The sequence below is a fragment of the Bombina bombina genome, chromosome 2, assembly GCF_027579735.1.
Source record: "Bombina bombina isolate aBomBom1 chromosome 2, aBomBom1.pri, whole genome shotgun sequence".
Taxonomy (NCBI): domain Eukaryota; kingdom Metazoa; phylum Chordata; class Amphibia; order Anura; family Bombinatoridae; genus Bombina; species Bombina bombina.
The window spans coordinates 566,451,030-566,465,391 of NC_069500.1; the positions used below are offsets into that span (position 1 = coordinate 566,451,030).

The following is a 14,362-nucleotide window of genomic DNA, read 5'->3' on the forward strand; positions in this document are numbered from 1 at the left end:
GAGCTGTGATTCTTTCAGGAGGCTGCCGTCCGGCAGTCTCGTAAGCCAATCTGATGATGCTTTTAATCCAAAAAGAGAGAGAGGTAGAAGTTGCTTTTTGACCTCTCCTTTTACCAGAATAAACAACAAACAAGGAAGATGTTTGTCTAAAATCCTTTGTAGCATCTAAATAGAATTTTAGAGCGCGAACAACATCCAAATTGTGCAACAAACGCTCCTTCTTCGAAACAGGTTTCGGACACAAAGAAGGCACGACTATCTCCTGGTTAATGTTTTTGTTAGAAACAACTTTCGGAAGAAAACCAGGTTTAGTACGTAAAACCACCTTATCTGCATGGAACACCAGATAAGGAGGAGAAACACTGCAGAGCAGATAATTCTGAAACTCTTCTAGCAGAAGAAATTGCAACCAAAAACAAAACTTTCCAAGATAATAACTTAATATCAACGGAATGTAAGGGTTCAAACGGAACCCCCTGAAGAACTGAAAGAACTAAGTTGAGACTCCAAGGAGGAGTCAAAGGTTTGTAAACAGGCTTGATTCTAACCAGAGCCTGAACAAAGGCTTGAACATCTGGCACAGCTGCCAGCTTTTTGTGAAGTAACACAGACAAGGCAGAAATCTGTCCCTTCAAGGAACTTGCAGATAACCCTTTCTCCAATCCTTCTTGGAGAAAAGATAGAATCTTAGGAATCTTTACCTTGTCCCAGGGGAATCCTTTAGATTCACACCAACAGATATATTTTTTCCATATTTTGTGGTAAATTTTTCTAGTTACAGGCTTTCTGGCCTGAACAAGAGTATCAATAACAGAATCTGAGAACCCTCGTTTTGATAAAATCAAGCGTTCAATCTCCAAGCAGTCAGCTGGAGTGAGACCAGATTCGGATGTACGAACGGACCTTGAACAAGAAGGTCTCGTCTCAAAGGTAGCCTCCATGGTGGAGCCGATGACATATTCACCAGATCTGCATACCAAGTCCTGCGTGGCCACGCAGGAGCTATCAAGATCACCGACGCCCTCTCCTGATGGATCCTGGCTACCACCCGGGGGATGAGAGGAAACGGCGGGAATACATAAGCTAGTTTGAAGGTCCAAGGTGCTACTAGTGCATCTACTAGAGTCGCCTTGGGATCCCTGGATCTGGACCCGTAGCAAGGAACCTTGAAGTTCTGACGAGAGGCCATCAGATCCATGTCTGGAATGCCCCACAGTTGAGTGATTTGGGCAAAGATTTCCGGATGGAGTTCCCACTCCCCCGGATGCAATGTCTGACGACTCAGAAAATCCGCTTCCCAATTTTCCACTCCTGGGATGTGGATTGCAGACAGGTGGCAGGAGCGAGTCTCCGCCACTGAATGATTTTGGTCACTTCTTCCATCGCCAGGGAACTCCTTGTTCCCCCCTGATGGTTGATGTACGCAACAGTCGTCATGTTGTCTGATTGAAACCGTATGAACTTGGCCGTCGCTAGCTGAGGCCAAGCCTTGAGAGCATTGAATATCGCTCTCAGTTCCAGAATATTTATCGGTAGAAGAGATTCTTCCCGAGACCAAAGACCCTGAGCTTTCAGGGATCCCCAGACCGCGCCCCAGCCCATCAGACTGGCGTCGGTCGTGACAATGACCCCACTCTGGTCTGCGGAAGGTCATCCCTTGTGACAGGTTGTCCAGGGACAGCCACCAGCGGAGTGAGTCTCTGGTCCTCTGATTTACTTGTATCTTCGGAGACAAGTCTGTATAGTCCCCATTCCACTGACTGAGCATGCACAGTTGTAATGGTCTTAGATGAATGCGCGCAAAAGGAACTATGTCCATTGCCGCTACCATCAAACCTATTACTTCCATGCACTGCGCTATGGAAGGAAGAGGAACGGAAAGAAGTGTCCGACAAGAGTTTAGAAGTTTTGATTTTCTGGCCTCTGTCAGAAAAATCCTCATTTCTAAGGAGTCTATTATTGTTCCCAAGAAGGGAACCCTTGTCGACGGAGATAGAGAACTCTTTTCCACGTTCACTTTCCATCCGTGAGATCTGAGAAAGGCCAGGACTATGTCCGTGTGAGCCTTTGCTTGAGGAAGGGACGACGCTTGAATCAGAATGTCGTCCAAGTAAGGTACTACTGCAATGCCCCTTGGTCTTAGCACCGCTAGAAGGGACCCTAGTACCTTTGTGAAAATCCTTGGAGCAGTGGCTAATCCGAAAGGACGCGCCACGAACTGGTAATGCTTGTCCAGGAATGCGAACCTTAGGAACCGATGATGTTCCTTGTGGATAGGAATATGTAGATACGCATCCTTTAAATCCACCGTGGTCATGAATTGACCTTCCTGGATGGAAGGAAGAATTGTTCGAATGGTTTCCATCTTGAACGATGGAACCTTGAGAAACTTGTTTAAGATCTTGAGATCTAAGATTGGTCTGAACGTTCCCTCTTTTTTGGGAACTATGAACAGATTGGAGTAGAACCCCATCCCTTGTTCTCCTAATGGAACAGGATGAATTACTCCCATTTTTAGCAGGTCTTCTACACAATGTAAGAATGCCTGTCTTTTTATGTGGTCTGAAGACAATTGAGACCTGTGGAACCTCCCCCTTGGGGGAAGTCCCTTGAATTCCAGAAGATAACCTTGGGAGACTATTTCTAGTGCCCAAGGATCCAGAACATCTCTTGCCCAAGCCTGAGCGAAGAGAGAGAGTCTGCCCCCCACCAGATCCGGTCCCGGATCGGGGGCCAACATTTCATGCTGTCTTGGTAGCAGTGGCAGGTTCTTGGCCTGCTTTCCCTTGTTCCAGCCTTGCATTGGTCTCCAGGCTGGCTTGGCTTGAGAAGTATTACCCTCTTGTTTAGAGGACGTAGCACTTGGGGCTGGTCCGTTTCTACGAAAGGGACGAAAATTAGGTTTATTTTTGGCCTTGAAAGACCTATCCTGAGGAAGGGCGTGGCCCTTACCCCCAGTGATATCAGAGATAATCTCTTTCAAGTCAGGGCCAAACAGCGTTTTCCCCTTGAAAGGAATGTTAAGTAGTTTGTTCTTGGAAGACGCATCCGCTGACCAAGATTTCAACCAAAGCGCTCTGCGCGCCACAATAGCAAACCCAGAATTTTTCGCCGCTAACCTAGCCAATTGCAAAGTGGCGTCTAGGGTGAAAGAATTAGCCAATTTGAGAGCACGGATTCTGTCCATAATCTCCTCATAAGGAGGAGAATCACTATCGATCGCCTTAACTAGTTCATCGAACCAGAAACACGCGGCTGTAGTGACAGGGACAATGCATGAAATTGGTTGTAGAAAGTAACCTTGCTGAACAAACATCTTTTTAAGCAAACCTTCTAATTTTTTATCCATAGGATCTTTGAAAGCACAACTATCTTCTATGGGTATAGTGGTGCGTTTGTTTAAAGTAGAAACCGCTCCCCTCGACCTTGGGGACTGTCTGCCATAAGTCCTTTCTGGGGTCGACCATAGGAAACAATTTTTTAAATATGGGGGGAGGGACGAAAGGTATACCGGGCCTTTCCCATTCTTTATTTACAATGTCCGCCACCCGCTTGGGTATAGGAAAAGCTTCTGGGAGCCCCGGGACCTCTAGGAACTTGTCCATTTTACATAGTTTCTCTGGGATGATCAAATTCTCACAATCATCCAGAGTGGATAATACCTCCTTAAGCAGAGCGCGGAGATGTTCCAACTTAAATTTAAATGTAATCACATCGGGTTCAGCTTGTTGAGAAATTTTCCCTGAATCTGAAATTTCTCCCTCAGACAAAACCTCCCTGGCCCCCTCAGACTGGTGTAGGGGCATTTCAGAACCATTATCATCAGCGTCCTCATGCTCTTCAGTATCTAAAACAGAGCAGTCGCGCTTACGCTGATAAGTGGGCATTTTGGCTAAAATGTTTTTGATAGAATTATCCATTACAGCCGTTAATTGTTGCATAGTAAGGAGTATTGGTGCGCTAGATGTACTAGGGGCCTCCTGAGTGGGCAAGACTCGTGTAGACGAAGGAGGGAATGATGCAGTACCATGCTTACTCCCCTCACTTGAGGAATCATCTTGGGCATCATTTTCAGTGTCACATAAATCACATTTATTTAAATGAGAAGGAACCCTGGCTTCCCCACATTCAGAACACAGTATATCTGGTAGTTCAGACATGTTAAACAGGCATAAAATTGATAACAAAGTACAAAAAACGTTTTAAAATAAAACCGTTACTGTCACTTTAAATTTTAAACTGAACACACTTTATTACTGCAATTGCGAAAAAGTATGAAGGAATTGTTCAAATTTCACCACAGTGTCTTAAAGCCTTAAAAGTATTGCACACCAAATTTGGAAGCTTTAACCCTTAAAATAACGGAACCGGAGCCGTTTTTATATTTAACCCCTTTACAGTCCCTGGAATCTGCTTTGCTGAGACCCAACCAAGCCCAAAGGGGAATACGATACCAAATGACGCCTTCAAAAAGTCTTTTCTATGTATCAGAGCTCCTCACACATGCGACTGCATGTCATGCCTCTCAAAAAACAAGTGCGCAATACCGGCGCGAAAATGAGGCTCTGCCTATGATTAGGGAAAGCCCCTAAAGAATAAGGAGTCTAAAACAGTGCCTGCCGATATTATTTTATCAAAATACCCAGATTAAATGATTCCTCAAGGCTAAATATGTGTAATATATGAATCGATTTAGTCCAGAAAAAGTCTACAGTCTTAATAAGCCCTTGTGAAGCCCTTATTTACTTTCTGAATAAACATGGCTTACCCGGATCCCATAGGGAAAATGACAGCTTCCAGCATTACATCGTCTTGTTAGAATGTGTCATACCTCAAGCAGCAAAAGACTGCTCACTGTTCCCCCAACTGAAGTTAATTCCTCTCAACAGTCCTGTGTGGAACAGCCATGGATTTTAGTAACGGTTGCTAAAATCATATTCCTCATACAAACAGAAATCTTCATCTCTTTTCTGTTTCAGAGTAAATAGTACATACCAGCACTATTTTAAAATAACAAACTCTTGATTGAATAATAAAAACTACAGTTAAACACTAAAAAACTCTAAGCCATCTCCGTGGAGATGTTGCCTGTACAACGGCAAAGAGAATGACTGGGGTAGGCGGAGCCTAGGAGGGATCATGTGACCAGCTTTGCTGGGCTCTTTGCCATTTCCTGTTGGGGAAGAGAATATCCCACAAGTAAGGATGACGCCGTGGACCGGACACACCTATGTTGGAGAAATAGCTGCGGTCTGTGGCATTTTACTCTTTTCGGCACAGGATATATTGGTAAAAAATGGCACACACTCTTTTATACAAATATATCTCTGTAAGGAACTGAATGCCGCAGACAGCGTCAATTTTCGCCATTCATTTTCTGAACTGCCAAAATGCACATCTACTTATTACACCTTTTCTTACATATGTCTTGTAATGGCCTAGCAGAACATGAGCATTACTGTGTTCACTTAGCATGCAGTTATTCAAGCTTTCACTGCAGAAACACTTTCATAAGTTAAAAGAGAAGGTGTATAGAATGTATGGCCTTTCCTTCAGGATGTTCAATAAAAACAACTAAAATCAAGAAATTCTCATTTATTTGTTACTTATTGGCAGTACAAAACCCAACATTAGTTAGAAAAGAGTTTAAGTTTAAATTGTATTTTTGTCCCCAGCTATATAGAACTTACCAGTATACTATGAAGATTTGTTAAGTTCACAACTTCACAAACTGATTTTATTCGATCTATAAGTTTGTAAAAATAGCTAACCATTTCCTCTTTTTTAATTATTTTTGCATATCGTGGGAATGTTGGAGGAAGTAATCGCTGGTTAACAAGAGGCTCAAATCCCATCATAATTGGGTGATCTAAAAATAAAAATAAAAATCAAGATATGTAACATTAAAACCTACATTAACAAGTAAAGCATGAACAAAATAAATAATAGCTTTGATGATGAAAAACAAAGTGTTTTTTTTAAACTAAAAAAAGGCTTGTAAGAAATTGCAGAGGATGAAAAAAGAAGTGATTTTTTATCTATAAACAATATTTAAAGTTGACTGGACTAGTAATGCTTTTTCATCGTAACTGGTAACTATTTTGTGCATGAGTTTTTAAATACCGGTATATAGAATTATATTCACACACAACTATTCATGGTAAAAACATAGCATGATTACAACAAAAATATTAATATTTCTGAAAAACAATACAAAGAATTCTACAACCGTACCTCCTTTTGTAGTATCGTTCTGGGCTTGAATGCCATGTGAAAGGGAGTTGTGTATGGCAGAAAGAAGGTCACCTGCTTGACTTATTAGCTTGGATGCTTCTATGACAGCACCTGTCCTATTAAACATAGAAAAAAACAGTAAATACACTAGATCAAACTAAATAAAACTTTAAACAGTAGATGCTTAAAGGGACATTGTACAATAGATTTTCCTTGAAACAAATGTTTTCTAGAAAATCCATTTATATAACCCATCTGGGTGTTTTTGTAAAAATGTATAGTTTTGCTTATTTTTAAACAACATTGCGCTGATTTTCAGACTCCTAACCAAGCCCCAAAGATTTAGATGTATACTGATGTCTACAGACTAATGATTGCTCCTGTTAGTATAATGGGTCTTTTCATATGCAGGGGGTGTCTGCTATTCCTGCTTTCTCAGCCCATTTCAGTGGGTGTCCCAACCTAACTTCATCAACCGTGCTAAAGTGGGAGCTTCTAAGTATGTTTCTAAAAGGTTCTATACTGGATTTTTATATTAGCATCTGTGCATATTCTTCTTTATAGTAGTGCCTATTACATGCAGTTAGATAAAAATTAGTGTATAATGTCTCTTTAATAGAAGATAGCACAGCCTTCTTACCTCCTTCTTTGTGAAGGCTATCAAAACCGTCAGCAGTACACGTGTAAACTTCACTCGGCTAAACACAGCTAAACACTGCTGGTGCTAAGAAATAAAAAGAGCATGTTACTATGAAGTAAATGCTAAATATACGATCTTCTTAAACTTCAATGCATGCCATAGAATACACAGCAAAATGTATAGATGACTTCAGACTTAACTAAAAAGTTCTTTATAATAATTACGTAATTTGGCAGTGCTACAAAATAATAATAATCGCTACAGTTTATAATAAAACTGTTTATCTGAATAATTTAATAGCAGAAATAATCATGTTTAATTGTACGGCATATTCAAAAGGTCATAATGCAAGATACTAGGCTGTTTAATGCTAAGACGTCTTTCATAGGATATAATGCATTCCTGAGCAATGAACCATCTAACTTCAATGCCGTTATTGCTACAGATTGGTAGTTATTGTTCATGGCATAGGACACACCTCCACGTACACTATGCAATATCTCAAGAGCTAGTTATATTACCAAACAAATAAGAAGCACTGTTTTATAATAATACATAAAGATTATATTAGTTATTTATTTAGTTGTTCACTAATAAAAAAATAAATGAAAGAAAAAAAAAGCTACACAAGTTTGGAAATCGTACATCTAATGACAAAATTTGCCAAAAACTGAAAACGGATCAAAAACATACTGAAGCATTCCTTCAGAATCAGCACAAAAATATACTTCTTCAAACAGAAAATAAATTACTTCAAGTTCTACTTCAGGATCTCTTGTTTCACCCTGGCGACTTCTTGTGCTCTAGTAAAAAAAAAAAAAAAGTTTAACCGATGACAAAAATACATTTAAATGGCAATTCCAATCAGAAGTAAACATAAAATTCCAGAACCCATGAAAGGTATCAGTTTTGTATGATTTACAGTGGATTCATAATTATCTATTAAGCATTTCTTTAATAAATCTTGCGCACAAACATTTGAGAAACTATTTTCCCACAATAATATCATTACAAAATTTAATATGATGAGGTTTAAAAAAAAAAAAAAAAAAAAAAATACCTTTACTCTCCTTTGCAGATCATCTTCTACGTCTTTTAACATACCTTGGAATTTAGAGAGAGTAATTAAAAAAAAACTTGTACAACTGAATATCATTATGTGATATATTTTTGGGCATACAATATACACTATTACAAAACCAGGTACTTCTTATGTGTCCGATATAATTTAGGGGCAGGAACGTTGGCAGGCCAGGTAACATGGTTTAAGTGGGAAGGAGCTCACAGGCAAGCTAGCAGTTCAGTGTGGCAGCTAAGAAGATTCCCAAGACAAACATCAGTTCCTTACTACCTGCTGAGACACAGGATCATGAAAGCCCCTAATATGGACCCAGTGCACTTGAGACCAGCATGAGTAAATATGTGCATGTACAAGGTTCAGCACGCAGGTGTGAATTCGAGAAAGCATGTGTGGATCTGTCATTGAACGCAGGTGACAGCTATAGTGTTCCTGTGTGAAGTGAGTTTGTTTTTTAAACTGCAAGACTCATGCCAGACAAGCTATCCAATATATCAAATTTAACCCTGCAATGACAGGAGCACTTATCGCACAGTCCATTGCCCATAGAACTCACAGCAGATTCTAAATCAGAGCTGCAAAATGTATTACAGGTATGTTTCCCATTTTAACACAGAATGAACTAGACAACTCATACATAGTAGTTCATCAAGTTCAACCTATACAAATCTTAAATATACTTACAAAAAAACTCCAGTTGATCTTAAAATTAATCCCATTAAAAAAGGTGACCCATTTAACACAAACAATCATATCCCTAAATTCTGTTTCTAGCCAGAAATGTATCCAAACAATTTTTTTTAATGTATTTAAGGTATTGGCATTTACTACCTCCTCAGGAAATGAGTTCTACTCACATTAAACATTTTCTCTAAAAGTTTCCCTTTACACGTTATGTCTCATATGTTCATAGAGCAAAATATAGTGTGCACATAAAATTGATACAGGAACAGAATATATTCACCTGTAACACGAAGATCTGTCACACCATTAGCCATTTTAAAACCATAGGTCATTGATTGAAAATCCTCCTGTGTAAGAATAAGATAGGTTTTATTCAGTAATAGCGTTTTTTTGGTTTACAGAGGTATTTTCTTTAAATGACACACATAGTTACAGAACAAAAATAGATGTACCTCTTCAAAAACAGCAGCTTTGTTAACTTTTTCTCTAGCAATGTCACAGATCTTGAGTATTTCCTAGTGCAAAAGCACTTCATAGCTGGGTCTTCTATGAGGTCTGGGTTATGGACATAAAGGCAAGTGAAAACAGTTTGTGCTAAAGAGTGACCTTCTAACCAGGTTATCTGGAGAAGAGAAAAAGAAAGAACAATCCTTGCTAAGAGGTAGGTATGCAGGTAACAGAAGCTAGAACAGCAAGAAAAGGGAGTAAAGTAAAAATGGCTAAAATTAAACCAAAATAAATAGAAATTTTATGTGTACCAAGGTATTATCATACAAAATATAACAAATAAACCACAGTCGCTCCAAAAAGAAACTTCACTGTTTAGCCATTTTATATCTCAATGTGATAATACAAAACTATATAAAATATAAACAGAGGAGATGATTGTATAGGATGTGTGTGTATCTGAGTAGGTAAGTTGCCCAAGAGCAGACTTGATAACACAAATATCAGCAAAAATTGTGTTACACATATATAAAAAATATCATTAAAATAGCTCATGCACAAAATGCAATAGTAAACTTACCGCAAGTTTTGTTACTAAAACAGAAAATGATTTTGTGCCACCAGTACTGTTCTCTTGACATATTATAAATAACACAGAGTTATAAGAGGCAAATAAAAGCAACTGGCTCTTGTTTATTTTATATGACTGAGCAGTCCTCCACCTGTCTCATAATAATTGAACTCATACACCTTTCAGAGTCCATAAAAATGAGAAAAGTACACAGCACACTTACAAGACAGCAGAAACAGGTATCCATAATTCCTATCAGTTCTGGTAGAGTCAGATCCCTTACTCTAATGGTGCCATCCTGTAAATAAAAATCAGTGTCAAAATAGAAAAAATTCACAACACAAGTTGCAAAAGACCCAAATTAAGACACTAATCTGTATGGATAGATAGACAAAGAAAATTTAATTTGAAACCCACCGGCAAACATATCAGTAAAAATAGCTTTTGGATATATTAAAAAAAAAAAAAAAAAAAAGGACCACAAACGGGTGATGCCCGTTTCTCATTGTGTTAGACAACATTTTTATGAAAAACAGAGCACTTCATAAAAGTAAAACCAACCTTTATTGCTTGATCAAAGTTGAGCACTTTGCGATTAACCTGATTTCCAATCATGCCAGCATCCATTTTAGGGTCCATCATTTCAATAGCAGACATGGCTTCAAAGAGACCAAAACTGATGAGGAATAAAAACAGTAAGAATATGTAAAAATGTATTCTAAAAGCCCAAATGAGAAAAAAAACAAACAAACCAAGACTTGCACAAAACACCTTTCCCTATCATTTAAAGGGACAAAACACCCATATACTAAATCACATGAGTGATGCAGCAAATTTGTAATAAGCTGACAAAAAATATTACCTGAATAGCTATGTAAAAAAGGAAGATATTTTACCACAAAATTACTTAAGCTCACATTAGTAAGTGCTCAGTTAACAGTTGTCCCTCAGCTAGTGTCATCTTGGGGGGGGGGGGGGGGAACCAGCAGCCAATCAGCTTCATCAGTGCTTATGTCATACTTTGATTTACTATGATCTCATGATATTTCACTAAAATCTTATGAAATTTCATAGGAAACTTCCTTCAATTGAGGAGTGGAATGACATGACTGTGTCTGCGTGACAGATGCATGCTCCCTTGCAAGTCCCAGGACTAGCATCCTGATTGGCTGCTTAAAGACTACATAGAGATGTTCAGGTGATATTTTATAGTCAGCTTTTTACAGATATGCTGCATAACTTTCAAGAGCTTCAACATTTGGTTATGTCATATATATATATATATATATATATATATATATATATATATATATATATGTGTGTGTGTGTGTGTGTAATTTAAACATTAAAGGCGCAAAGAAGAAACCAAAACATTTAAACATTTGCCATGCGCTACAAAGAGAAAACAACAGCTTTTTGATTAGATTTTTAAATCATGTTTCATTTTTGGAGGATTTTTTTATAATTTGTAAAAGGCCATAATAAATCTGAAGAGCATTTAATTTTAAGACTATCTACCCTACACTACTGTGTATTTAACCACTACAAAGAAGAAGAAAAAAGAACCGCTAGTTACACATGAGTAGTATGATTAGATAAGTGGATATAATGAATACTATAAAGTAAAAAGTAATAAACTAGTAAAACTAGCTTTACATTATGTAAAAAAAAATTGATGGAAGTAGTAAATAAAAATAAAGAGAGTACAGCAAAACTCACAGCTTGTCATGGAGTAGCTCTCCCAACTTTAATTCTGGAAAAAAGAGAAGTTCATTGGAATGTTAGTTTCTCTGTTAAATGTAAATCACTATGAAATTACAATGTAATATACAAGATATAGTGTATGTAAGATATAAAAATCTTCTGCACTTATTATGTTAGTGAAAATAGTACTATAAAGACAGAACTATGAAACTAGCTTTTATAAGCTACAGCAAAATGATGCCCGTTTTCACAGTTCCCTGTTGCTTGACAACATCCGTACCTTACACAATGTAAGATTTGGTGCATATATAATCATGACGTAAATAACTTAAAAATAAGATTTATCTAAAAAAAAAAATTAAGCATGATTGTACATAAAGGGACATAACAATATATTTTTTTAATTTACTTTGTAATGTAAATAGCTTTAACTAATACAAATAGCCCTTACTGCCCTTCTGGAAAGCACCAAAGACCCTGCTGCCTCTGGCACTTTCCAGGGTGCGCTAAATACATGCTTGCAAATGTTAACAAGCCTGCAGAGAATCCAGAGCTGGCATGGGAATAATACACAGAAACAACCATTTGCAGGGCAGCAGTGTGTTGGTGATTTCCAGAAAAGACTAATTTATTTAAATGTTAGTGACAACCATGGGTATCTGCTGTGATACACTGACTAGTGTGCCACAACACCCTGCACCTATAAACCCAGGGAAGAATAATGTTGTGTGCCTCAGTTTCCTAAAATACTGTACTTTTAATCTATTTTAAGGGTATGATATATATGCATGCACATCATTTCCTTACAACTAGAATATTCTCTTTCATTTCAAATGAAAGCTATTTTTTTCAGGTTCTTGTAACAATCCTTTTATTCTACTTTATTCATGGTTACAGACTTATTTAGTAATTATTACTTATTCTTTCATTAAACATGTTGAATATTAACAGACAATGATGAGAACTATTCTATCACTCTAGTTCTTGTGTAATGTGAAATATAGAAGGAGCATTCTAGGAAGGTAATATACATATACCTGGACCGTGTCCTGCTTTACAGCATCTTATGGCTTGTACCTGTGTATAGAATTACCTCTGCAGGCATCTCTGAAGTCTTGAGTTATCTCTATCCAGTTGCCATTGTTTTTTCCCATCTTCTCCTGCATAGGAATTTCCCATCCAGCATCGTCATCTTCCATCGATGCTTTCATAACCATGGCACCTAACGAAACAAACATGATTGGTTAGCCAAAAAGATATACAGTATCTCACAAAAGTGAGTACACCCCTCACATTTTTGTAAATATTTTATTAAATCTTTTCATGTGACAACACTAAAGAAATGACACTTTGCTACAATGTAAAGTAGTGAAATTGTGAGCTTATTTTACTGAGCATTATATTATAAAGTAAGTGTCTCTCCTCAAAGGGATACCGAACACAATTTTTTTTCTTTCATGATTCAGATAGAACATGCAATTTTAAGCAACTTTCTTATTTACTCCAATTATCAATCGTTCTCTTGGTATCTTTATTTAAAAAGCAGAAATGTAAGCTTATGAGCCAGCCCATCTTTGGTTCAGAACCTGGTTGCACTTGCTGATTGGTGGCTAAATGTAGCCAAATGTAGTTTTTTTATAACTAGAATATGTGTGTTATTTTCCATACATCTATATGAGGTACCTTTGACTCCTGGTTATTTTTACTGCATTTTAGATTCTAATAGACTTCCCTGGTTTAGAGGTCTGCCTCTTCAATTTTTATACTACTGTTTATACCTTTAGATGCTGTTTTGTAAGATACTGTTTTACTTCTATAATTCTGATTTAAAAGTGATTGTGAAGTTTAATCAATAAAGCCTTATATCTTAAAACTTTAATGCATTAAACTTTACAAACAATACTTACCTTTTGTTACCACCGATCCTCTGCCTGCATCTCGGACTATATTTTGCATATAGATGGCTTCCTCCAATCGTTGCGTGCCCCATGAGCTCAACACCAATGGGGGGGCACGCAATGATTGGAGGTGGCTGGATTCGGCTTTAATATACAGAAGACGGCGTGGGTAGAGGATCGGCAGTCTGTTTAGCGTTACAAAAAGGCATTTAAAAAAAAAAAAAGCGTGCTTGTAAAGTTTAATGAATTAAAGTGCCCCTGTGCTTTAACTGATTCAACTTTACAACCACTTTAAAAAAAAAAGGACACAAAACCCATTTTTTTCTTTTCATGATTCAGATAGAACATGCAATTGATGAAAGCATTTCTAATCTTACTGTGCTATCTCTAGTTGTCATTTATGTTTCATGCTCAAAAAAACATAATTTATGTAAGAACTTACCTGATAAATTCATTTCTTTCATATTAGCAAGAGTCCATGAGCTAGTGACGTATGGGATATACATTCCTACCAGGAGGGGCAAAGTTTCCCAAACCTCAAAATGCCTATAAATACACCCCTCACCACACCCACAATTCAGTTTAACGAATAGCCAAGAAGTGGGGTGATAAAAAAGTGCGAAAGCATAAAAAATAAGGAATTGGAATAATTGTGCTTTATACAAAAATCATAACCACCCCAAAAAAGGGTGGGCCTCATGGACTCTTGCTAATATGAAAGAAATGAATTTATCAGGTAAGTTCTTACATAAATTATGTTTTCTTTCATGTAATTAGCAAGAGTCCATGAGCTAGTGACGTATGGGATAATAATTACCCAAGATGTGGATCTTTCCACGCAAGAGTCACTAGAGAGGGAGGGATAAAATAAAGACAGCCAATTCCTGCTGAAAATAATCCACACCCAAAATAAAGTTTAATGAAAAACATAAGCAGAAGATTCAAACTGAAACCGCTGCCTGAAGTACTTTTCTACCAAAAACTGCTTCAGAAGAAGAAAATACATCAAAATGGTAGAATTTAGTAAAAGTATGCAAAGAGGACCAAGTTGCTGCTTTGCAAATCTGATCAATCGAAGCTTCATTCCTAAACGCCCAGGAAGTAGA

The 14,362-nt window shown here is 37.6% G+C and overlaps 1 protein-coding gene across 1 annotated transcript in view; it reads right to left on the minus strand.

The window, feature by feature from the left end:
- NAA35 (N-alpha-acetyltransferase 35, NatC auxiliary subunit) overlaps positions 1 to 14,362 on the minus strand; it is an 87,851-nt gene that overhangs the window by 39,717 nt on the left and 33,772 nt on the right. The window contains 12 exon segments of the mRNA XM_053702433.1: positions 5,691 to 5,869; positions 6,235 to 6,349; positions 6,875 to 6,958; positions 7,627 to 7,677; positions 7,935 to 7,978; positions 8,917 to 8,983; positions 9,089 to 9,151; positions 9,154 to 9,258; positions 9,878 to 9,952; positions 10,216 to 10,330; positions 11,374 to 11,407; positions 12,452 to 12,580. Coding sequence (XP_053558408.1) covers positions 5,691 to 5,869; positions 6,235 to 6,349; positions 6,875 to 6,958; positions 7,627 to 7,677; positions 7,935 to 7,978; positions 8,917 to 8,983; positions 9,089 to 9,151; positions 9,154 to 9,258; positions 9,878 to 9,952; positions 10,216 to 10,330; positions 11,374 to 11,407; positions 12,452 to 12,575 — 1,056 coding nt within the window. The 5' untranslated portion in view covers positions 12,576 to 12,580.